Source organism: Molossus molossus, unplaced genomic scaffold, assembly GCF_014108415.1.
Source record: "Molossus molossus isolate mMolMol1 unplaced genomic scaffold, mMolMol1.p scaffold_m16_p_11, whole genome shotgun sequence".
NCBI lineage: Eukaryota > Metazoa > Chordata > Mammalia > Chiroptera > Molossidae > Molossus > Molossus molossus.
In genome coordinates this window covers 100,744,462-100,771,576 of record NW_023425346.1, presented here as the reverse complement: position 1 = coordinate 100,771,576, position 27,115 = coordinate 100,744,462, and the positions used below count along the sequence as shown (strand labels likewise).

The 27,115-nt window shown below is 35.1% G+C and overlaps 2 protein-coding genes across 4 annotated transcripts in view; one reads left to right on the top strand and one right to left on the bottom strand.

Annotated features, from left to right (window-relative positions):
• Positions 1–27,115, bottom strand: part of PSMD1 (proteasome 26S subunit, non-ATPase 1) — a 91,973-nt gene that overhangs the window by 40,449 nt on the left and 24,409 nt on the right. For all 3 annotated transcript variants that reach the window (XM_036253774.1, XM_036253773.1, XM_036253775.1), the window contains exons 14-16: positions 26,375–26,571; positions 25,044–25,139; positions 23,974–24,038 (exon numbers count right to left, since the gene is read on the bottom strand). In XM_036253774.1, the coding sequence (XP_036109667.1) occupies positions 23,974–24,038; positions 25,044–25,139; positions 26,375–26,571 (358 nt within the window). The remainder of the gene's footprint in view (positions 1–23,973; positions 24,039–25,043; positions 25,140–26,374; positions 26,572–27,115) is intronic.
• HTR2B (5-hydroxytryptamine receptor 2B) lies at positions 879–17,674 on the top strand. The gene is made up of 3 exons (XM_036253776.1): positions 879–1,296; positions 12,075–12,275; positions 16,506–17,674. The coding sequence occupies exons 1-3, from the start codon at positions 879–881 to the stop codon at positions 17,393–17,395; spliced, it is 1,509 nt and encodes a 502-aa protein (XP_036109669.1). The 3' UTR covers positions 17,396–17,674.

Here is a 27,115-nt window from a genome sequence, read left to right as displayed (position 1 = left end):
AGTTAAGAAAAAAATTACTATTTAAAACAAAGAAACAAAAAAACTGGTTTAAATTTGGCATAAAGTGATAAATTTGGAAAATATCTGTTGTAGAAACATGCTTTCTTTAAAAGATGAAATTACTAAAAACAATTATTTGGATTCTAGTAATACGTATATATATTTTTCTTCTCTTAAATGAAAGGAGTCCTAAAATGCTTTATGGAAATAGTGTTTATATCAATATTAAGATAAGCCTGGTCAGGAAAAGACAACCTACAGATAAAAATTCCTAGCTGGTAAATTATTTATTTACACTTTAGGTGGGCTAAGAGTGTTTCTAGGTTTGTGGCTATTGTGTACCAAAAGGTTCAATTCAGAACTATTTACTGCTTTGACGTTTCTATTCTTCTGTACGTATTCTAAAGTAAAGGTAACAACTAATGTTTTATTATAACCACTGAAATATCAGAAACACGTTTGTAAGAACTTGCAGTACTGTCACAAACGCACAGGAGACTTATTGAGAAGGGAGAGGCTGCTAAGTTCAAGTGTTCTTCTAATTGTTTTTTGAAAATAAATAAAATAATTCAATTCATATTATATTGTATCTAAGAAGAACTCTCTGATATTCAAATTCCAACACAATCATACCACTATAGGAAAAAAAAAGAGAGAAACTAATAAGTCTTTTTTTTTTTTTTTTACAGCGAGCAGTTTATTTCACTAAGCCTTCTGAAATCCGAGCCTCTGCAGAATACTTAACACTTGGGCCTTCCATACAGACATGGACTGATGCATGTATGCTCTCATTTTAGAGAACCTAAAATTGTTTTTAAAGGAAGGAATCAACTTTGACTTCAAGTATTTGGCATGGGTTCAAGGCCTTAAAAAAGTAGATGACCAGTTTGGCTACTGACCATGCTGACCATTGTCTGGAATTGGATCAAATCACAGAAATACAGCAAATGGCTTTCTCTTATAGAACATCTGAACAAAGCACAATTCCTGAGCTCATTTTGCAGAGCTCATTTGATCACTTAATCTCTTCTAACTGGTCTGGATTACAGACAGAATCGATACCAGAAGAAATGAAACAGATTGGTGAGGAACAGGGAAACAAACCACGCTGGGCAGCTCTCCTGATACTCATGGTGATAATACCCACAATTGGTGGAAACATCCTTGTTATTCTGGCTGTTTCACTGGAGAAAAAGCTGCAGTATGCTACCAATTATTTTCTAATGTCCCTGGCAGTGGCTGATTTGCTGGTTGGATTGTTTGTGATGCCAATTGCCCTCTTGACAATAATGTTTGGTAAGTATTTCACCTTGTTCCTGCCATCAAATCAAACAACTATGATATACTACTAGAGAAATGAATACTTATTTAATCTTTAAAGATAAACCTGAACTATTTAACCATACCAGTGAGTAAACAGTTCATTGTTCATCATTTTCTATGGTAGTTTATTTATTTTTTAAATACTTTTTTATTTTTTGATTACAGTTGACATACAATTATTATATTAGTTTCAGGTTTTCTATGGTAGTTTTAAAGAACAAAAAAATAATAATTTTCTAGAAATAATTCTACTCCCTCCTTAGCCATCTAATAAAATAATTTCAAAACTCATCCAAGTTAGCAATATTCATAGATTCTGCATACATTAACAAAAAATTGTAGTGAAGAACAGAATACTCTTGAACTCTCCTACTATTAATACTTTTTTTTCTTGACAAAGCCATAGATGGGACACTTCTGTAACTGTTACATGTTGGGTTAATTATTAATAATAAGGTCTTTGAATCATGAAATTTGAATTTAATCACCAAACCTCCATTTAAAAATTAGAATTATTCTAAAAATTCTTTTTATATCTTTTTATAGTTTGTGTATTTTAGACTTAGACACAATTCTTTTACATGTGTAATGTTTAAGAAAAAAATTACATTTAGTTGCTGAAGGAAATGGTCTGACTTAGAGTCCCAACAGATGACCCATGTGTTTAATTTTTATGATTTCTGACCATTCATATCCTTAATATATAAGAGGAATCAGATCTCTAGGTTATTAAAATAAGTGACCAATACCTGAGCTATTACAATAAAAAATATATTTTGACATTGAAATTTTAGTTTGTTATAATGAAAAGATAATGATATAAGTAGTTCCTGATTCTGTATATCATCTCCAGTCATAGAATTTGAGTAAACACAAATAATTCTGCTGATGAATTATAAGGATTCCTAAGAGTCAGCATAAAGAGGATATTTAACTTATTTAATGCTTGGCATAAACTGATATTCCTTTCATTAAATGCTTAAGCAAAATGATTATTTGTAAGAGAATAGGGCTTCTTGGAATTACATTTATATGGTGAAGATAAAAATGTTTCAGGTTATAGAAGTAAAATTTATTTAACTACAATGCATATTAGGAGGTGAAGAAAAACTGCCATTCAAACTTTTATATTTGGGTTGAAATACTACATTTTTATAATTGTAGAAAGTTATCTAAAATTAAGTACTTGATCCCCCAAACATAGTCGAATGGTGACGGGCTGAAACTTCCCACTGAAAACCAACATTTACCCAGGCTTTAATGTCTGAAGCAGAGCAAGCAGTGAATAAGGTTTTGCTGCTTTAATAGATTCTCTAGTCAGTCATACTGTCTTTCTATCTATCTTCCTCCTTTATAAATTCATAATCTTTTGAATAATCTAGTGCTACACATAACCATGAAAAATAATTAAGAAATTGTACTCTAATAAACAACCTTAATTCTTAATGAATTTTAAAAGAAATATAGTAAATGAGGATTATGTAGGAACATTTACAAACAGTAAAGATCGTAATTATTAGATTCAAGCTCTATCTCCAGACACACAACAGTAGCCTAATGTGTAAAATCATACTCAAGCTGTGTTTTGCTAGGCATACAGAAAATCTTAAAACACTCATCTCAAACTAACATACAATTTAACTGATATGTTATATTAAATAAATGAAACTGAACGAATTATGCAGAAGTAAATTTTAACTTTAAAATCCATGAGACAATAAACATCAAACACCTACTCTACATAAAATACTCTGGTAGATACTTAAACATTATCAGCTAAATAGTTAAAGAATCTGAAAAGGCAAACTTCCATTGTATTAAAGTGAGATGACAAATGAAACACAAAAACAGATAAGAAAGGTAATTCCGTGTATTCCATATGGAAAATAGTAGGTATGCAGCAGCTGAAAACTAAGATATTATTTAAAGTTTGAGGGCCCAAGATGTTCTTAGCAATAAAAGTTAGCAGGAAGCCCAACATATGTGGAATACCTTTCTATTTATGTCCTAAATAATATGTGTATTTTTAACTACATTACATTCTTCCTAATATGCAATGTTAATTTTAAATTACAAAATAAAATCTTTCATAGCCCCAAACACTTTTACTATCAGAAAATTAAGCTGTGTAATAGAGTTAGATTTTCAAAAAATGAACCCGGGAACTTAACCACTATTTAAAACATTGCATTGATTCATTATTGAAAACACTGTATTTCTATGAGAAAGCATATGAAGAAAATGCATTCTGTCCTCTAAAAAGCTTCAAGAACAATGCCTTCATATGTTGGGAACTGCACATACTATAAAAAGGGACCTAACTTCAAATACTAAGATTTTTTTGACAGCCTTTCACATGCCAACAATTAGTAAGACTTTTTAAATTAATGCACTTATAAGATTTTCTAACTTTAAATGGCAGGAACAGATTTTGTGTCTTTTCTCTCATTACAGAGAGAATCCTCAGAACTTCTAAAGTCTGTACAAAGAAAAGTATCTCTGGTTCTTATATACATAAAAAGTTAATTACCACTATGATGAAGAGTGATTCTAGTTATCTCAGGGAAATTCAATTAAAGTAACAAAGAAACTTTATATTAGCTAGTATTCTAATAAAATTAGGTATAAAAAAAAGGAGAGCATTGAATTTTTAGAAGTGGCTCATACTGAGGAATATTTTATTCCACCAATGATTTATATATTGTTTGAAATTTTATTTTACCAAGATTATGACACCTGGCATAACGTGGTCTTTCAAATGAGTACTCGTCAACTTTTTTGTCACTTCTCCCTTTCTGGGAGCATTGGACTTAACACCTCGACTATACATTTCTACTTTTTACTGTCTTGCCTATATCCATAATCACAAATTAGTAACTTTTATAGCTTAAGTCTTGAAAATGTCTACATTAGAATTGAGTAGGACACAAAGGAAAAAAGAACATCATATGCCGATATAAAAAAGATAGGATGTTCAGTTTAAGATGTCTCTTAATTTTTCCTTTCCTTGTTAAACAAATGATTTAAAATGTAAAGATAGAATATACAGCATTTGGTCATCCTTGATCATTATTGATTTATTTATAACTTAAAATTTAATCCATGTCTCATGATCTGGAAGTTTCTGTGGTACAGGTGAAAGAGGGTGTATAAAACAACTAAAAGATTGGGGGAGGAGGGAAGGGTGTTTGAAGAAAGACACCCAGGCTTTGAATCCTGGTCTCCTGTGTTAACTTAGGTAAACCACTTAACACCTTGTCTGTAATAGAGGTATGCTAAATCATACTATGGTATCTTGTGAAATTGTCAAGTAGGGCCCAGGACATTATAGGCACTAATAATTGGCAAGTATTAGTACAGTATGCAAAAGGGTTTATGTACTTAAATACGTGATTTAGTTTAGGTTTTTTTTTTTTAATCCTTATCCGAGGACATTTTTCCATTTTTTGTTCAGGTAGAGTGGGAGGGAGAGAGAGGAAGAGAGAGAGAGAGAAACATTGACATGAAAGGGACACATCGAGTGGCTGCCACCCACACGACCAACCAGGGCCGGAGACAAACTGCAACCGAGGTACATGCCCTTAGTGGGAACCGAACCCAGGTCTCTCTGGACCGCAGGCCGACACTTTAACCGCTGAGCCAAACTGGCCAGGGTCATGATTTAGTTTAGATGCAAGTCTGAACAGAAATGAAAGAGATGTACAGTAGTAAAAATTTTAAAACATCAGTTATTAATTTATGAAATGAAATGCTGCTCTACCCATTTATTTTTTTCCTTTACCAGTGGATATTTTTCCATTGATTTTCAGACAGACTGGGAGGGAGAGAGGGAGAGAGAAACATTGATGTGAGAGAGACACAGCGACTGCCTGCCTCCCACATGACCCCAACCATGGCCAGGGGATCAAACCTGCAAATGAGGTACATGCCCTTGACTGGAATTGGACCCATGACTCTTTGGTCTGAAAGCCAATACTTTAACTGCTGAGCCAAACCAGCTAGGGCTGTTCTACCTAATTCTTAAATGAGGGAGCAAAACAATTAAAGGGACTTCTTTTTGGAAAGTGGAAAATTTAAAAATCAAGGAAAACTTTTCATAAGCATTAAATCACTTGAAACATTTTAAGCACTATCATATCGGACATCTAACCCCAGAACATTTCATATGCTCAAATGTAGTGGAAAAAAAGCAAATATAAAACAGCTTTATAATAAAAACTAAAACACTTATCTATGTCTCTCTTTTCTGGAAAGTAAAGATAGAAACATAAAAATTAAAACATAAAGATTAAAAAAATGTATACTTGAAACCATGTCCTTTTTGGATATTAGAATAATTTAGGATTTGTCCTGCTTCAACCCATTCGTGAACTATTTACCTCTGTGAGCTCTAGAGGCACAGCCCTCTAGGAATGGCTTTAGAAATAGTCTTTTAAATCCTCCAAAGGGAACTATCTTATGCCCCAGATTTACAGATTAATGTGAATTACTTTAGAAAGAACTCAGCTTTCTAAACTAAAAAGTTACCCAAAGGGTAAGCAGGTTTCAGATAAAAATGAATCTATCTCATCAAGAAGATTTTAGCTTCTTGTTAAAAACCAGTTTCTGGTTTAAAAATTCAGGTTTTTATACCATTTACAAAGTGCACCCCCCAAAAAAAAGAACAAAGGAAAAAAAACAGAAAAAAAATATGGCAATGCATATAGGTTATTTGTGTTTCTTTGCCATTTATATAAGTTAGTAAAAGGGATACTTTCATGACAAATTAAAAGTTAAACAGTTAAACATGATCTCATATCCTTTTTTTGAAGTACAGCTTTAAGTTCAACTGGATATAGACAGGAGATAAACATACTGATTTTATACTGACGATGTGGCTTATTGTTTCTAAGTAGAAGTGTTTTAATGGCTGGGCTAGTTTCTGTCAAACAATAACAGTACATTTATTGAGTGCTATATCTATACCAGACATTGTTTTAAATACTTTACATGTATTATTGTATTTAATCTTCAAAGGAACCCTATAAAATAGATATTATCATCCATTTATGATAGGACATAAAAATAAATATTGAACCCAGGAGAACTGATTCTAGAATTCACTCTCTTAATCTCTATTACTGTACTTTCTCAAATGAAAAAAGAAATTAATTCAACCAAAAGTTTCATACCTGACAGATAGCCAACATTTATATCTTAAGTAACTCTAACAAGAGGGCCACAGAATTTTCTCTAGGGACAACGGCAGAACCCACCCAGTGTTTGTTTTTTGGTATGTGCCCCTAGTGGGAACTGAACCCAGGACTCTCTGGTCCGCAGGCCGACACTCCAAACGCTGAGCCAAACCGGTCAGGACCCACCCAGTGTTTTTTAAAAATTGTATTTCATATTAAATGATACAGAAAAAGTGAGTCTTAACCAATACATGTATAAATTCTTGGGATGATTACCAGACCTCTTTTCTGAGGATTTTAGACCTAGGCCCATGCATTTGAGGTTGTTGAACCTTGTCTGAGAGACAAATAAAAACTTATGTAACTGAATGGCAATTTTACCACCCCTTTGGCATGGTTGTATCTAAAGCACACAAGTCCTCTTTTTTTTAATCCTCACCTGAGGATATTTTCCTCTTGATTTTTAGATAGAGTGGAAAGGGGGTATTGGAGCAGGGGGAGGGGGACATCAATGTGAGAGAAACACATAAATTGATTGCCTTCTACATGACCCCAACCAGGGCTGGGGATAGAACCTGCAACTCAGGTACATGATCTTGACCAGGAATCAAACCTGAGACCCTTTGGTCCATGGGCCAACACTCTAACCACTCAGCCAAACCAGCCAGGGTATAAGTCCCCCCTCTTTTTTTTTTTTTTTTTGAGAAAGAGAGGGAGAGACAGAAACATCAATGTGAGAGAGAAACATGGATTAGCTGCTTCCTGCACGTCCTGTACTGGGATCAAGCCCAAAACCCAGGCATGTGCCCTGACCGGGAATTGAACTGGGACCTCTTAGTCCATGGGATGACGCTCAATCCACTGAGCCACACCAGCCAGGCACAAGTCCTCATTTTAAACAACAAAATACTTGTGCTATTAACATATTTATTTTTTATTTTTTTATTTTTATAAAAATTTATTTGAGACATACCTGGAAGCAAGATCTCACTAGATTGAGATAAATGCTTCCTATGCTACTAGTATTTTAGATAAATAATAAACTGTCAATAATCTAAGACTCATCTAAGACTTGTTTTGCTTCTATAATCATCAATTTGCATTTATTTCAGGCACTCTTGGAAATGCCAATATTCAAACTTATTGAAATTAAATTCTTTGAGATTAATTTGGAAGTGGGTGGGGGAAAGATACAAAATGGGATGTCTTTCAGAGAAATTTTGCATGCTTTCTTTTTGTAGGACAATAAATGCTACATATTTTAAATGTTTCCCCCCTTCTGTTATAATTTTTTATGGAAAAGTCAAATTTAGAGCCCCAGAATAGCTGAAATCTAGTTAAACTATCTGATAACTTATTTCCCATAGATTCACTCTCAGATATACTTTTCCTTCTTTTTATGTAAGTATGAAACTATTCCATTTCAAATAATATGTTCTTATAGAAATAAGCTGGACATAAACATTATAACAAATAAATAAAATTGTAAATACTTAAATCAAAACTCCTAATAAGAACAACATAACACTTTGGAATAGTTAACCTACCTTACCATACCAACAAAATCTTTTATAGTTATCTGAATAGTTAGAAATCTTTCTTATCTTGAGCCTATAAAATTAATACTAACTGAAAAGATAATTTTAGAATGAAAGTATATGGTCTGGAAAAAGTTCCTTTATAAACTGAAAATGTCTAGAATTGTTTTTAATTTGTATAAATTCTTAGATTACCTGAATCTATTTAGGCAATTAGATAAGCCTTATTTTCTTTTTCCTTTGCATAAAATATTTCTATTAATTTAATGCAGTCATCTGTACCTTTTGTTAGTTTCAAAAACTTCTATTCACTAGTATTTCATGAAATTTGGAATCAGAAAGCTTAATCCTAAAGATCCTTCTCTCTCTCTTTTTTTTCTCTTCCTTTATTGATTTTAGAGAGAGGAAGGGAGGGAGGGAATGAGAGAGAGAAACATCAATGTGAGAGAGACATATCAATTGGTTGCCTCCCACACAACCCCGACCGGGGCTGAGGATCAAACCTGCAACCCAGGTATGTGCCCTTGACTGGGAATTGAACCCATGATCTTTAGGTCCACAGGCAGATGCTCTAACCGCTAAGCCAAACCAGCCAGGGCAAGATCCATCTCTCTTAATCCTAAACCTTATACTCTTTTTTAAAAAAATTCTCTACCATGCCTCAATATTTCTACTGTTTTCAATAAGAAAGCATTGACTTAATAGAGTTCTAGTGACTTGAATACCCATTTCCGGTTCCAAAACTGGAGTTATAATATAAACTCATTCTGATAGAAAATGAGGCTAACAAAGCTTCATAGACTTAATTAAATCAGCACTAAGAGGTCAGACAGTTTAATTCCAAAGACACATACTTTTTACATGGGAGTTCTATTGTGGCTTCCTGCTCATGGCTACTAGATTTATGACTAAAATTTTCCAGACCTTAATTTAAAAAAATATAACCCATAATTAGAATAGCTAAATAGGGCAAGTTTAAATGATTAGTAACCCATTTAAAAAGATGATACAGCCCTGGCCAGTTTGGCTCAGCGGTTAGAGCGTCGGCCTGCGGTCCGGAGAGACCCGGGTTCGGTTCCCGCTAAGGGCATGTACTTCGGTTGCAGTTTGTCCCCGGCCCTGGTTGGTCGTGCGGGTGGCGGCCACTCGATGTGTCCCTTCACATCGATGTTTCTCTCTCTCTCTCTGTCCCTCCGACTCTATCTGTACAAAAAAATGGAAAAATATCCTAGGGTGAGGATAAAAAAAAAAAAAAAAGATGATACAGACAGAGCATGCATTTAAATAAAGAAGGCTAAGAATCGCTAATTATCTCCCTTTTACAATCCTTAACTATATGATCAATATCTCTGGATACAGCTCTAGACATGAGTATTTTTCTACTTCCTACTCAGTCCTAAATCTAGAATATCAGGATAGTTCGGAATGCAGCTTCACTTGAAGTAGTTTCCACTGCAAAACTCCCAATCATTCGTGACTCTATTCATTCAGACCACTGGTTTGATAAGCTCAGGTCAAACATTGCCACCTTTCACTGACCAAGGTCTTCTTCCACTAAATAACAGATAATCTGAATATGACAGCTAAAAGGGAGAAAATTCAATTGATTAGATTCTTTCTACACACAAAGTTCTCTGCCATTCTCTATTTTGAAAGGTTTCCCATAAGTTCCTTCCTGAGACATACTAAATGCCTATCATACATTAGCAAATATCAAGCTAGACACCAAGACACCACCTTTCCAGGATGTCTTCTAAAGTAGTTTCTTAACAATTTGCATACAAATCATCCCGGTATCTTATTCAACTGCAGGGTTGATTCAATGGTCTGAGATAAGGCCCAAGAACCTGCAGTTCTATTAAATGCTCCCTCTCCTATTCAAAGACTTAACTGTACCTGAATTCACTCATCTGCAAAATCAGTGACATATTCTCTAAGGTTCCTTCCAGCTTAGTGACTATAACTTATTCTCTTCATAGCTTATTCCAACCCGCAATTCAGTGAAGTAGGAATAATATTATAGTAATTTACTTAAAAGCATGAATTACTCCTTCCACCTGATGCTTTAGATTTTTTTTTTTTAAAAAGCCACTGAACATGGAACCAAGTACCAAGCAATAATCTATCCTTTTTGAACAAAAAGTCATACTAATTTTGTTATTCTGTTCCTAAGAAGAAACATTTTAATATTCCTATTAAGAATGCCACATTCCAACTCTGGAAACAGAAGGTACTAAAAAGTGGATTTGTCAGCCTTGGTACCTTTTTTGTGAGGTATCCAAATATTTTTCACTGAAACCCTACTTGATTTCTTAAAAAAAAAAATAAATAAAAATAATAATAATAATAATACACACAAACTCTGGAATTTAAACAACTTACAACTTAAGGGCCTGTTGGTGCTCTGAAATCCTGAGATTTTATGTTGGTTCTCCAATTATCCCGATAATTTTATGTCTGTCAAAGTTATATACACTTGCAAAATCAAGTTTTATATTTTGTCAGTGGACATACGACAAACTGTATAAAGGATTTATTTATTTAACCCTCACCTGAGGATATGTTTATTGATTTTAGAGAGCAAGGAAGAGGGGGACAGAGAGAAACATCTATCAGGCTGCCTCCTGTACAAGCCCTGACTGGGGATCAAACCCAGAACCTAGGTATGTGCCCTGACCGGGAATGAAACCCACCACCTTTTGGTGTATGGGATGGCACTTCAACCAACTGAGCCACCTGGCGGGGCAAAAAAAGATGTAAATAGTCTCATACAACATATGACATTTGTTCTATATGGCGTAATTTGCTTTAATAGCAAGCTCTAAAATCTGTGTGTTTTGGTAAAATGGATTTTAACTGAAATATTCTAGAAAAACCCTAAAATTTTAATTTTAAAACTACAGCCCAGCTGGTGTGGCTCAGTTGGTTGAGCATGGTCCCATGCACCCCAGGAGGTCACTGGTTGGATTGCAGGTCAGGGTACAAGCCTGGGTTGGTTGCCGGACTCAATCCCCAGTAGGGGGCATGCAGGAGGCAGCCAACTGATGTTTCACATCTATGTTTCTATCTCTTCCTTCCTCTCTAAAAAAACAAAATACCCAAAATAAATGAAATAAATAAATAAAAACACTTTATGTATGGATACTTGTCTAAGTAAATTTATTGAAAAGCTATTTAGACTATTCAAAACCATATCTGAAACCTTAGATTTTAAAAAAGTTAGTATTTCTAAAGTACTTAAGACTGTATAAGGTAGACAGTAAATGTTTCTGTAAAATAAGTTTGTTAAATACAGTAAGTCCTATGTCTAATCCTGAGATTTTCTGTTTAAACCAAAAGTTTGTATCACTTATTACATCTCCAGAGCTTGAAGTTAATGATAGGACATGGAAGGATAGCAATCTACTTTTCCTCAGGATAACCTGAAGCCATTCCTTTTATAAACTTTATTTAAGAACTATTTCTGTCAAAAAAAAAACAACCCCCCAAAACAAAACAAAAACCTTAAATAATTTCACCAAATGTTTGCTGTACACAAGGTTCATGTTGCTAATTATTGCTATAAGTGAGCCCAAATTCCAGACCTCATTGAGAATTTCATTGTAATACTTTTTTTTTTTTTTGCCACATTATATTGCTTCCTCCATATGGTAAAAGGTTTTATTCTTATATAATAGCAGCTTAAAAATAAAGTTTATTTGAATAGCAAGTTTAAGTTCTAGGTGCAACACTATATAAACATTTAAAAGATCACAAAAGGAATAGACAAAACAGCAAAGATCAACATAATGCTATATTGTTGATTTAGAAAAGGGTTGTAATTATTATAAAAACAAAAAATGTACTTAGAAGGTACCATCTACAGAAATATATTGAATATTATGTATTTCATTATCTGAAGTTAAACATTATCTTACGAAACTTGTCATTAAATTTCAGATAAACTACAAATAGATTAAAAAATATGTAGTACTTTTGGGAAAAAAAATGCAGATCAAAAGTTGCAATTTTGCTGAAGAAATGTTTTTCTTTCTTTCAGAAGCTATGTGGCCCCTCCCACTTGTTCTATGCCCTGCCTGGTTATTTCTTGATGTTCTTTTTTCTACTGCATCCATTATGCATCTCTGCGCCATTTCAGTGGATCGTTATATAGCCATCAAAAAGCCAATACAGGCCAATCAATATAACTCACGAGCTACAGCACTCATCAAGATTACAGCGGTGTGGTTAATTTCAATAGGTATGTGGGGAATATCAGGGTGAGGGGTGGTATATATAGCCTTTGGTTCCATTTAGCTAGGAGAATTCCAGTCCTGCTAGGCCATGAAACTCAGTACAAGAAGTCAAGGCAACCTATTGACACACCAATACAAGTTCCCATGCCATTACATTCATCATATAGCTACTAAACCATACTATCAGCAAAAATTGTGAAAAAGCAGAAAAGGTTCATATTATCAGAAAGAACCATCTTCATGTTTACTGAGAGATCTTCCTATTCTGATTTTTAAAACTTTATATTCTTTATTGATTTTAGAGAAAGAGGAAGAGAGAAGGGGAGAGAGAGAAACAGTGATGAGAGAGAACATCAATCGGCTGCCTCCTGCACACCCCCATTGGGGATGGGCCCACAACCTGGGCATGTGCCCTGACCGGGAATCGAACTGGCGACCTTTTGGTACAGGGGTCTTTCATTTCATCACACTTTGCCTTGTAGAACCAATGATAATTTAGTAACTTTGTAAAAGAAAAAGCAGATGATGGGGTTAGTTCAGTTTTTTAATTCTGCAAAGTGCAGAAAAGAGCTTACATACTTTTTTCTTCTGGATTTATGGTTAGCCTAGGTAACACTTGGCTATAGTAAGTTAGTAGAGGAAAATAAAAAGGTAAGGGTAGAAAAAGAACCAGTGGAAACTTAAATGTTATTGTATTGACCAACAAGCTTGATGAGAAGGTAATGTGAGCCTTGACGAGATTAATGGCATGTGAAAATAGAGAAGTAAGGATGGACTAGAGGTCAAGATAATAGTAAAGACAAGTTCTACAGTAATGAAGAGCAGCAGGACAAGAAGGGAAATATCAGAGTTCGTGATTTTAGATATGGGGTAATTTTAAATGGACCTATAAAAGGCTTCAGGAGTACAAATAATAATAATTATAGTTGATGCCCTGGCCAGTTTGGCTCAGAGGTCACAGGGTTGAGCTGTGGACTGGAGGGTCATGTGTTCGATTTCTGGTCAAGGGCACGTACCTGGGTTGTAGATTTTATCCCTGGCTCTGGTTAGGGTCATGAGGGAGGCAACCAATTGATGTGTCTCTCACATTGATATTTCTCTCTCTTCCTCCTTCCCTCCCTTCCACTCTAAAAATCAATGGAAAAATATCCTTGGGTGAGGATTAACAACAACAGCAAAAATAATTAGAGTTGAGAAGTTCAAGAACATAAAATTCAGGTGTTAGAAAGGACATCAATGGAAAGTCATAGAAGATGATAGTAATGGAATAGTGGAGAGGAAGACTATAACAAGGAGCTATTGAGCAAGATGGACAAATGTCCTGGAAGTTGGTGGGTAAATGGAGAATAGAGTGGTATAAATCGATTAACTAGACTTTACAAGGGAAGTGTTTTAGGGGAAGAGAACAGTGGAATGATTACCTGGAAGTAAGAGGGTAGCACAGGGATCAGCCAATTTTTTCTGTAAAGAGCAAAATAGTAAATACTTTGGGCTTGCAGGCTCTGTCACAATTGTTCAACTCTGCAGCAGAACAAAAGCAGGCATAGAAATACATTAACCATGAGTATGGCTCTGTTCCAATAAAATTTTATTTACAAAACAGAAGGCAGGCCAGATTTAGCTCTCAAGTTGTAGTTTGCTGACCCCTAGTGTAGAATATAAGTATAAAGAATCCTCTTTCTGGTGGTGATCCTATAGAAAAGTAGAAAAAATAGTGGCCTCCATTGAAAAGGGTTTGAGGAAAACATTCTTATCAAAGGCTCCTTAGCTACCATAAAAAGGCTGTGCAGATAATGGAGTAATTTAAAACAAAAGGATTCTAGAAGTTTCTAAAGATTAATTCAGATTTATTTTTAAAAATCTGCTGTTTCAAAGGGAAAAGATTCAGGCTAACTCTCGTGTAACTTGTCTTCCTAATAAACTACTTCACCGAACAAGATCATATTTAAATATTTACTTTATGGTATGAACTCAATCCTGAAAATAAATTTCAAGATTCACATACTCTAAAAATTTTTAGTAGCATTTAAAAAAACAAACAAACAAACAATGAACTCCTTAGTCTTCCCTAAGAAGAAAGAAGGAAAAGAAGTAAAGACATTCACAAACATCAAAAGATAACACTATCTGTTAAATGAAACTGAGTAACACCGAAGATAATAGTAATTCAGAATTAAGATGCTGCATGAACGTACTCTGAAGTCTCTTAGATCAACTAACTACATTTAATATTAAAAGCAGCTTCTCCTGAATTCCTTTTCCTTAACCTGGGGCAGATCAACAAACGAAAGTAGATGATAAGAAATGGAGAATAAATGAAGACATTCTCTACTATTCCATGAATATATTATAGCTTTAGGGAAGCTTTAATTATAAACCTGAAATCACTAGCCAATCTCTGTTTTATTTATTTTCTCTCTCTTTTTTATCCTCACCTGAGGACACTTTTCCATTTTTTGTTCAGATAAAGTGGGAAGGAGAAAGTGGGACAGAGAGAGAGAGAAACATTGACGTGAAAGGGACGCATCAAGTGGTTGCCACCCACACGACCCAACCAGGGCCGGGGACAAACTGTAATCAAGGTACGTGCCCTTAGCGGGAACGGAACCCGGGTCTCTCCAGACCACAGGCCAACGTTCTAACCGCTGAGCCAAACCAGCCAGGGCCCAATCTCTGTTTTAAAACAGCAGGTTTGCTTACTTAGGTTCTATTTGTCCAATCTTCCATTGATTAAATGCTTTGACAAATTCTGTAATGTGGGTACCAGAAATTACAACTTACTAACCACATAAAGTCACTAAACTCTAAAAGTACCTAATCTCCCGGAAATGAACCAAGGCAATATGCTCAATTAATATTTGACAAAGGTGGCAAGAGCACACAGTGGAGTAAAGACAGCCACTTTAATAAATGGTGTTGGGAAAATTGGACAGCTACATGCAATAAAAATGAAACTAGACCATCAGATAAAAGACTTAAATGTGACTCATGAACCCATAAAAATCCTAGAAGAAAATGTAGGCAACAAAATTTCAGACATTATACGCAGCAGAATTTTCACTGATACATCACCTGAGGCAACAGAAACAAAGGAGAAAATGAACACATGGGACTACATCAAACTCAAAAGCTTCTGCACAGCAAAAGATATAATCATCAAAATGGAAAGGCAACCCACTGTATGGGAGAGCATAATTGCCAATGATATATCAGATAAGGGGTTAATTTCCAATATATATAGAGTGCTCATACAACTCAACAAAAGGAAGATAAAGAACCCATAAAAATGAAACTAGACCGTTAAAAAACGGGCAGAGGAACTAAACAGACACTTCTCCAAACAGGACATACAAATGGCTAAGAGACATATGAAGAAATGCTCAACATCACTAATCATCAGAGAGATGCAAATTAAAACGACTATGAGGTATCACCTCACACCTGCCAGAATGGCCGCCCGCCATCAACAAATCATCAAACTATAAGTGTTGGCGAGGGTGTGGAGAAAAGGGGACTCTAGGACACTGCCGGTGGGAATGCAGACTGGTGCAGCCACTATGGAAAACAATATGGTGTTACCTCAAAAGATTAAAAGTTGAACTTCCATTTGACCCAGTGATCCCACTTCTAGGAATATACCCTAAGAAGCCTGAAACACCAATCAGGAAGAATATATGTACCCCCATGTTCATAGCAGCACTATTTACAATAGCTAAGATCTGGAAACAGTCCAAATGTCTATCAGTAGACGAATGGATAAAAAAGCTGTGGTACATATACACAATGGAGTACTATGCAGCTGTAAGAAAGAAAGATCTTTTATCCTTTGAGACGACATGGAGGGACATGGAGAGTATTATCCTAAGTGAAACAAGCCAAGCAGAGAAAGACAAATATCACATGATCTCACTTATTTGTAGAATATAATGAACATAACAGTCTGACGAACGGGGTAGTCCCAGAGACGTGGAAGTGGGGTACAGACTGACAATCCCCAGAAGAGGGGGCGGGGGGGGAGATAAACCACAGAACTTATATGCATGTATGTATGAACAATGGATATGGACAACAAAGCTGGGGACAGGGTGGGGAGGGAGGGGGAGGAGGGAATCAGTGGGGGGAAAAGGAGAAACACCTGTAACAAAAATAAATAAATTAAAAAAAAAAAAAAGGACCTAATCTAAGAATCAAAGGCCATAAAATTAACTAAGTTTATCTTGCTCCCTCTTCCTTAGGTATTGCTGTTCCAGTCCCTCTTAAAGGCATAGAAACCGATGTGGGTAATCCAAACATCACTTGTGAATTGACAAAAGATCGTCATGGCAATTTCATGCTCTTTGGCTCACTGGCTTCCTTCTTTATACCTCTGGCAATCATGATTGTCACCTACTTTCTCACTATCCATGCTTTACAGAAGAAAGCTTACTTGGTCAGAAATAAGCCACCTCAACGCCTAACATGGCTGACTGTGTCCACAATTTTCCAAAGGGATGGAACACCTTGCTCCTCACCTGAAAAGGTGGCAATAATGCTGGATGGTTCTCACAAGGGCAAAACTCCACCCAACTCGAGTGATGATATACTTATGCGAAGAATGTCCACAGTTGGAAAAAAGTCATTGCAGACCATTTCCAATGAACAGAGAGCCTCAAAGGTTCTAGGGATTGTGTTCTTCCTCTTTTTGCTTATGTGGTGTCCTTTTTTTATTACAAATATAACTCTAGTTTTATGTGATTCCTGCAACCAGACTACTCTCAAAATGCTCCTGGAGATATTTGTGTGGATAGGCTACGTTTCTTCAGGAGTGAATCCTTTGGTCTATACCCTCTTCAACAAGACATTTCGGGATGCATTTGGTCGATATATCACCTGCAATTATCAAGCCACAAAATCAGTAAAAACTCTTAGAAAATGCTCCAGTAATATCTTCCGGAATCCAATGGCAGAAAACTCTAAGTTTTTCATAAAACATGGAATGCGAAATGGGATTAATCCTGCCATATACCAGAGCCCAATGAGACTCCGAAATTCAACCATTCAGTCTTCTTCAATCATTCTACTAGATATACCTCTTCTCACCGAAAGTGAAGGTGACAAAACTGAAGAGCAAGTCAGTTATGTATAGGAGAAATAGCACAATTTTCATCTAATATAATGATGAGCAGGATGATGAAGCAGATATGAATGTACCAAGAAGCATATAAACAACTTAAGTCATATATCATATCATCTCTTTAAACTAAGAGTTATGTATTAAGATTATCCAATTTTCATTATTTGGATACAAGTACTCCATGAAAAAAATAATTTTGTACAGCTATAAATTAAAATAATCCTACACTCTGGTTAAATGTTGAGGTATTCATATTAAATAAAATTAAATAAATCAATAAATTTCAGGCTTAAAAAATGTCTTCATAAGAATTTATTTAGTCCTACTTGCATGCAAAACTGTGCTGCAAATGAAATAAAAAACAAACAAGCATTATCCTTGTCTTCAATGCCTTAAAGCTGTGGTTCTCAACCTTCCTAATGCTGCGACCCTTTAATATAGTTCCTCATGTTGTGGTGACCCCCAACCATAAAATTATTTTCGTTGCTACTTCATAACTGTAATTTAGCTACTGTTATGTCTTAGGCGACCCCTGTGAAAGGGTTGTTCGACCCCCAAAGGGGTCGTGACACATAGGTTGAGAACCGCTGCGGCTTAAAGCATAAGGCCTAACAACAGTGATAGAAATAGAGGCCTAACAGTAAGTGTATAAAATTAAGATTACTATTCATAGCCTGGCTTAGTTAGTAGTCACAGCTTTACTTTGGTCAGGATACTGCCTTGATGGAAGGGGTAGGGAGGATAGTGGATATCACACAAAATAATAGGATCTTAGAACTGGAGCTGTTTGTTAAATGGCTGATACCAGGGATCTACTCAGAGGTGGGTCTACTAGAGGAGGTACAATCTGGGTATGTGCCCTGACCAGGAACTGAACCCATGATCCCTTAGTGCACAGGATGATGTTCCAACCAACTGAGCCACACCAGCCAGGGCGCAACTCAGTTTTAAAAAATTAGTTCAAAAACTATTTTGGCTATTGAGAAGCTCAGCCCAAGTCAACCAGGTATATATTCCCCAAATGGCAGAATCCTTCCCTACTACCTGGTTCTAAATACATAGATCTTACAGGCTCTATGTCATCTCCCAAAAAGAGTCTAACTTAGCATTTTAATTCCTAAATTATCATAGCTTTAGGCACTTGTCTCCACCAGTCTAAGATTTTTCAGCAGCATTAAGGGTAGGGTATCTCAAATAAGAGGCAAAATTATTTATCTTCCTAAAAAAACCAAACCAAAACAAACAAACAAAAAAATATTCTTTTCAGTTTTGGTTCCAGTCTCTAATATAATGGATTTGGTATGTATTAATATTTATATTCTTGTCATCTCTTGTGAGACTAAGTTTTCAGATATCACTCTAAGTGTATGTTATGTATCTGAAGGTATCCATAGTTATTTTAGGAAACTGAAATATTAGAGATGGCAATCATACTGCCAAGCTCTACCCTTAGACAATCTAGAGTAGATGAACTATCTTCTACTCTATACTGCCTCCAAGTCTGTGTATGTGCTTAAACATATGCACACCTATAAAATTAACTATTAGACCTTTAAACTATTTAGCTTCATTTCTGAGGAAAAAAAATTTCTTGCTTACAGTTAGGTGAGAGATCTTTCTATAGTTAATGAGAACATTTTCCTATTTCCAGCAGATTCTAGACAATGAAATACAGCCCCAATATAAACTATTTCTGAAAAAGTACAATATAGCACAAAATTTTTACCATTATGATCCATAACTGATATTTCTATTTCAGAATACTTTAACTTTTAAGGAAATCTCAAAAGTTAACCACCCCTATGGCAACATAGACATTCTATTTAATAGTTTTACCTTCAAAGAAAAGGAATAGATTTGTATTTCTTTAGAAGAATATTTTGAAATCAAACAAACAACTTTCATTCTATTCCATATTTATTGATTAATGGAGAGGAAAAAACAAAGGTGTAGAAAAAAGAATGAAAAAGACAACAACAACAACAACAACAACAAAAAGTAAGAAAGTTATGTCACCCAGAATAGAAACACAAAGATACTGAGGCAGAAATAGAGACCAGCATACCAAAAATACACATCAAGTTGATATAAAATTGTAAATAGACATATTGTAAAGATAATCCATGCACTTGTTGGTAACTAGTTAAATGCTAGGGTACCCTCAAATTCTAAGGATCTACAATGATACAACATTTTTACATTCAAGGAACCTATTTTTGTGGCCTAAAAAATACCCACACCAAGAATCTCCTTCTTAATTTAGCAAGCTCCATCAATATCTGAAAACATATTAATGTATACACAGAATTATTTAGTTTCAAACTGTAACAGCTGAAGTCATAGCAAAGATGACCTATGACACCTCTAAGGTCTATAACAGATCATTAACTTGCTCAACATTATAACAAAATTTTTTCACCCATGTAAAGATCAATGTTTCTTTTAACTTCTTCATTTTCCTTTCCAATGTCAAGTTAAAATAATTCAGATTCTGGTCAATTCCAATTGAGTTTCAGTCAATGCCAAGTACAGTACTGTACAAAGACTTGCTATAATAAAATCTGCTGACTAGACTGATTAACAATGGGACTAATAAGTACCTACTTATTAGATAAAAAATGTATTCGACTCATTTCAATCTGACAAGAATGCTTTTAAATTTAGTTTTCAATTTCTATCATATACATTATGAACAAATAACCCACAAACATTAGGAGAAAGAAACAGTGAAAATACTACAACTCCTTGGACTATCCTGAGAATAAAGGAGATAATACACATGAGAATTTTTAGTTTCTCAGAGACAATTTTATACTAGTTGCTGAAGCACAAATACATATTTACTGATATGTTCGCAATGTTCTGTTCTATAAGTACACTGTAAAATAAAAGTTAAAAAACAAAAACAAAGCAATAAATCCTTAAAACATGGTTCAAGAAAGCAAAATGTCTGCAGTTATTTTAAAAGTGACATATACCAGGGAAGAAATGATAAAATGGAACACATTACGAAAGTAAATGATGACACATCAGAAAATATTTACTATTTCTTTTTTTTTTTTTTAGAGATAGAGGAAGAGAGAGGGAGAGAGACAGAAACATTGATGAGCGAGAACATTAATTGGCTGCCTCCTGCATGCCCCCCACTGGGGATTGGGCCCACAACCTAAACATGTGCCCTGACCAGGAATTGAACCGGCGACTTCTTGGTGCATGGGTTAACGCTCAACCACTGAGCGACACCACCAGGCACATTTACTATTATTAAAAGACAGGAAAAAACTTTCTAAATATTAAAGTTAATGAGAAAATTTGAGAATAAATATGTTCTATCAGAGCCACCTAGGAAGATAATGCTCTGACAAAAAGGTATAGTGGAAAAAGCACTGGTCTATCATGAAACCTGTTTTGAATTTCAGTTCTATCAGTTAGCTCTATAACAACAGGAAATTTTATTAGCTATTTTGGAATTCAATTTATTTCTCTTTTAAAAAATACAAATATTGGTTAATTTCTAAGTTTTTTTTTTTTTACTTTTAAAAATTCTCCCTTCAGGGAAATGGTACTAATTTAAAACTCAGAAAATTTCATTTTAACAGCAGCTCCTTAGATAAGTGGATTACATTTTTTCTGTCTGTGAAGTTTTAGACAAAACCATCTCTAAAGTCTTTTTCCAGTTTCTACTTCTTATAAAAACCACATTATGAAAAGAAAACTCAAAATGGTCCCTTATAAATAATAAGCACAGCCCTGGCCAGTGTGGCTCAGGAGTGAGAGTGTTGGTCTATGAACTAAAGGGTCTTGGGTTTGATTCCTAATCAAGGGCACGTACCTGGGTTGCAGGTTCAATCCCCAGCTCTGGTTGGGGCATGTGTGGGAGGCAACCAGTCGATGTGTCTCTCTTACATCAATGTATCTCTCTCCTGCTCCTTCCCTCCTACTCTCTCTCTAAAAAAAAAAAAAATCGGTAGAAAAAAATATCCTCCGTGAGGATTAACAAAAAACAAACAAACAAAAAAGAAATAATGAGCACATAAACAACTCACTAGCTGGATGCATCTGACTATTCTAGGTAGAGCTCAGTAAAGCCTAAACCAGCTCATGGGAGACATCTGCTGCTGAAACAGAATTTAGCACATGTGTGATTCACAGGAATATAAGGGCAAAAGGAATTTTGTTAATTTGAGAACAAACAAAAAAGTTTTTAATGAGCTCATCAACTTCCTATGTGGCGGAATATGCACATTAGGCCACCAATTTATACGACATGAAATAGAAAGTCACTAATAGGGAGAATTAACAGCTGTCAAGAAACAAAACAGAGAGACTATCATGGGTAGGATTCTTTACACAAAAGTACACCTAAAAGATACACTTCCATACTAAAATTATCTAGACCCCCAAATCTTTAAAATACCTGAACCTCTCTGGATAACAATATTAAAATCATCTGTTTTTGTTTTTGAATTGTCTCTAAACTCTAGTACAAAAATATAAGAAAGTGAGGGTCACACCTCGACTAGAATGATATATCAAAGATGACAGGAAGAAAATAGAACTATTCAACTTCTATTTTGCTTCTTCTATCTTTGATCTCGGGAGAATGATTTTTAGACCAGAAGATAAAAAGCAATATGAAGATGGATCAAAATGCAAAATAGGTGAAGAGAAAGACTGCCTTAAACAAGTTCAAGTCTCTAAGCTAAATGAACCACCTCCCTGAAAGAACCTGTCAATGTAATTATGGAACCACTGCTGACAAATCTGAAGAAAAAAAAAACAGAAAATGGCAAAGGTACAACAGGACTGTAAGTGACTAAATAAAATATTTCAATGTTCAGAAAGAATTGTTTCAAGAAAGAGAATTTTAGAAATTAAAACTGTGGAGTCTGTTGCAGATTCTTTGAAAAAAAAAAGCAGAATAGCTTAATATACATAGGTTTTGTCAGATCTTAGTAAAAGGAATCAATGAACACTTGACACATCTACAGATTTACTAAGAAACAATAAGCAACTAATCACATACCTTGTTTAGGAGGTACAAGACTAGCAGATCTGTGTAATACCATGTCTTTAGAACTTAGTGAAGGCTCTCTAGTATCTTTATAAACAAGTTGCACAAATGAGGGTAAGAGGAGAATACAGTGAACATTAGTATTTGGTTGAACAACCTTATTCAACAAAACTGACTGGTATAAGGAGAAACCAATTAGCATGCGATATAGGTCTGTGCGTTGCTGTTTTATTCAACATTTTTATCCACAATAGGAAAAAAATATTTTATAGCCTGCAGAAATTGGATAGCTTCCTATCTGGGATATAATGGAGAAGATCCTGTAATCAATTCACAGTGGAAGTTCAATAAATATTTGTCAAGTAGTATCACAATCTTTACAACAAAGATTCACTCCTAGGAACTGGGGTAGAAAATTTATACCAGAGAATAAAAGGAAATGCGACACTTGACTCATCTAACATGTACCTTGGGAACTTATTTTATTGTGTAATTTCATCACAAATAATTTATAACAAGCAGTGTCGAAACAGAGCTTTAAAAAAGTACTTTTAATTTTCCTTTGTTATATTTTAAGATAAAAACAAAACAGTGGCGTTGATATTGGAGCTAAGCAGACAGTAAGAACTACCACTGGAAAAGGTAGTACTGCATCTACCACCACTATCATAATTACCACTAACGCACACTTAAACAGCACTTACTATTGCCAGAGCTTGTCCTAAAGGCTTTAGGTCAGGGGTGGGGAACATCTAAACAGAGAGCCAAAATCAATACCAACTAACATCACATGTCTCACCAAATTAGCCTGACCAAATATAGCAGGCTAATTTTTAAGCTGATAATTTTGCATGGCCTACGAATGATGTTATAAATATCCAAATGCTCCCTGGCAGGAAAAAAGTTCCCCATCCCTACTTTAGATAATCGTCAAAAAACACTGTTCTCACATAAGTACTAATATTACATGCATTTCACAGACAAAGAATCTGAGGCTCAAGGAGGCTAAGTAACAAGCCCAAAGTTACTCAGCTAATAAATGGCGGAGCCAGAACTCAATACAGGCAGATTGGTTTCAGAGTCATCTTAATCACAACTCGACTATATTGCCAAGGTCATCTCCAAATCTTCAAGTCCAAAATAGTATTTTTAAATCGGCAAAATTTTGCCTTTCTGCATTTAAACAAAGCCTATTACCTTTTATTTTCATGAAAGAACTTCAAGAACCCTATAAACCTGTGTAAGAGATAGCATCCCACCTGAATTACCAATATACACGAAAAGAGAAATACTGAAGGTGTTACTCAGATTTTAAAAATTAAGTGAATAAATAGAAACGTTACAAAAAATGGAGATAAATAATAATTAAGTCATTTTACTATTCCTCAAATGGGTTCTCATAATTGCAAGACATACTTGCTTCTTTTTCAGGTGAACGAACAATACTAATCTTATTGTTAAATGGTCTTCCCTCTGAACCTAGATATATTCCTCAGATATTTGAGCTTCTGTTTAGTTACTGACTATTAAAAAAAAAAAAGGAATATAAATTAAATTGGAAGTTAGAAATCAGTACCTGAATAGAATGAACCCAAGTGATTCTACTGCTGCCCTTCTGACATCATCATTAACATCGCTTACCTAGGGAAAAATTTAAAGGATTACATTATACCAGGCATTCTATTAACCAGAGCAAACTGATATGGGAATTAGACCTCACTAATACGCTATTCCTTTATCAGAATTTCTTTCCCCAATTTAGAAAAACTCCTTGAGAATTTCTTCATTTCAGGACTTAAGAGTTTTAAAACTTAGTGGTGTTTAAGATTTCGGGCTACTTCTAAAGACAATTTCAGCTGCATTATGGCTTTTGTGGGCTACACTGAAAATCTAACCATTCCTTCAAAGTACTTTCAAAAACTTATGTCCTAAGGCTCAAGGAACCATTTAGAACATACCACATTCTGCACTGATAAAGGATAAATTACTAATAAGGACTGTGGGATGTGAGTGTCTCTGGGAAGAGGGAGTAATGATAGTTTTAAACACATTCTGCATGGGAAGATGACCTTGGGTTTATCTTCTCCCAGCACCATGAGAGTAGAAACCTACTGAGTTAAGACATTTGTGGAATGCCCTGTGTTATCAGGCAACATTATTTATTGTTGATAAGCTCTATCTGGATTAGGAGGACTGATTGGAAAAAGCCTCTTGGAAAACATGGGCATTGGCTTTCCTGTGTAATGTGTCTCTTGGAATAGTGCATGTTCTTCGGAGATACCTGAAAGCTAACTTCACAGGCTGAAAAATAAGTGGTTCCTATCGTTCATTAGAGTTCCTAGGGTAGCTGCACACACTCACATGGTTTTGTCTCTTACAATGGAGCCACTTGGAGTAGGGCTTCAGAAGTTGCACCTGAATGACTTTCATTCACACTAACATACTATTATCCTGTCCTACATACTTCTGAAAAGCTAAGTGAGCCTAGTGCTAGGATATGGCTGATCATGTCCTACGAACGAGAATCTGAACCTGAAACCACTGGTAGTGGTCATGTGGCTTAGGTGCTGCACTCACCTAGACACTCAGGGCCCATCTGCAAGCTTTCCCTTCCATCCCATCCCCAAGAAAGGTCCCAGTACTTACAGCAACATGTAGCAGGCGTCGTATAGCTTTGTTGTTACCTGAGCCACAGTATGCCATGGCAACAGTATACATTCCAGACCGTCGAAGAATTGGGTCCTAAAAAATAAATAAATAAATAAATAAATAAATAAATTGACATCAATCACCAACTTATTTTAAACAGTAACTTCTACAGACTAATGAGCATAGTTGCATACACTGGGAGAGTTCGTTTTAGGTAGGAAAAGATGAACTCAAGAACTCTTTTGTGGTTTTTATTTTCTAAACGAATGGGAAAATAAGACTAACATGAGAGGAATTAAGTGCTTGAAATTCGCAACATTCTGTGCAACATGCCTGTCCTGCCTCACACTTTCTAGGAATTATAAACTGAATACCAACGCTTACTGCCCTGTGACACTCAACTTCCATTTATCAAATGAACAACAAAGAAGCCTGCTTCTATTCCACATTCTAACTTGCTTTTTACTTCATCATTTAATTTTTGGGCACTGAATGCTGAGTAAAAGAGATATGGAGGTCTTGATAGTTGAGCAAAATAATTAGCAGTTTTATCAGTAAATTATAGCAGTGGGTTTTTAATCAGATTATAGAGAACAGTATTACTGGGGACTACTTACAATAATCAATACTACCATGAAAAGCAAACCAAATGCAATGGAAAAAACCTCATCCAAATAAGTAGAGATTAGCAAATGTTATTTTATGCAAAGAAAGGAAGTAAATTATGTATTATTAAATGATTATAAAATCATTCCAAAAATACTATTTCTAAAAGAAGTCAACTTGCCCTGGCTGGTTTTGCTCAGCGGTTAGAGCGTTGGTCCGCGGACCAATGAGTCACAGGTTTGAGTCCAGTCAAGGGCACGTACCTCGGTTGTGATTCGTCCCCAGCCCTAGTTGAGGCCACGCAGGAGGCAGCCACTCAATGTGTCCCTTTTACGTTGATGTTTCTCTCTCTCTCCCTCCTACTCTATCTGAACAAAAATGAAAAAAAATGACCTTTGGTGAGGATAAAAAAATAAAAGAAGTCGATTTGTAAACTTCTAAAAAATTTTTTTGGATTTCTTTATTTGAAAATAACTGATTTGAAATCTTTATTAAATTTTAAATCCTCATATTACTCCTGTTCACATCTTCTAATCAGTGTTTTTCTTTTCTAAATTCTACTGGGTTTTATATATCTTGCGAAAGTTTTATTAACAAACGTAGCTAGGTGTTCTGAGGGAAACAGAGATCATTTCCAGTGAAGCTAAGTGTTTTATAAATGGTGGAGATAACTGGAAGGTGAGAGAGTGTGGGAAGAAGAGGATCAATAATGTCTAATTCACCTTATCACGGCAGAGAGATTCAATGAGAGCATCAGCCTCTTCCATCCTCCCATACATTACTAGTGCAATGCCAACTGCAAGACCACGCAGAATCTTCTCATGTTGAGTTTCTTGTGCATAGCCAACCATGTCCTCAATAGCTTGGGCATTTTTAGAGCCCAACATAACCAAACCTAGGGCCAGGCCAGCTGCTTCCCCTAGTGAGTAAAAATTAAAGAATTAGAGCTATGTATGTAAATGCAATACAACATATCCTATTGGAAGTAGCATACTAGCATCAACTATCAAAGCATTTTTTCAAACCATCTGATAAAAAGGAGGGTATTTTTTATGTGAATGTATAGTTATAGCTATTTTCTTTTTAAATTTTAACTGAGGGCACCATAGTATCCTACAGTGATTTCAACGAAGACATTATGATTTTTTTTCTACATTATCACCAAGCAGTATAGATAGTCCTATAATACAAGTAGATCACTCTAATAAATTTGTATTTACAATAGTTATACAGAGAGACACACAGTCTATACCATTTTTAAAAGCATACATATCACAAAACACATTTTTATGAGTTTAACAAATGGAGAAAATATCCACTCCTTCTTCAGTAGGGAAATCATTAGATTTTAAAGAGCCTAAAAATTATAGGTAGAAAATAAATATTATGGTTACATTAAGTAAGCCTAAAATTTGTTGTCTTTATTATTTTTTTTAAATACATTTTTTTCTGATTTTAGAGAG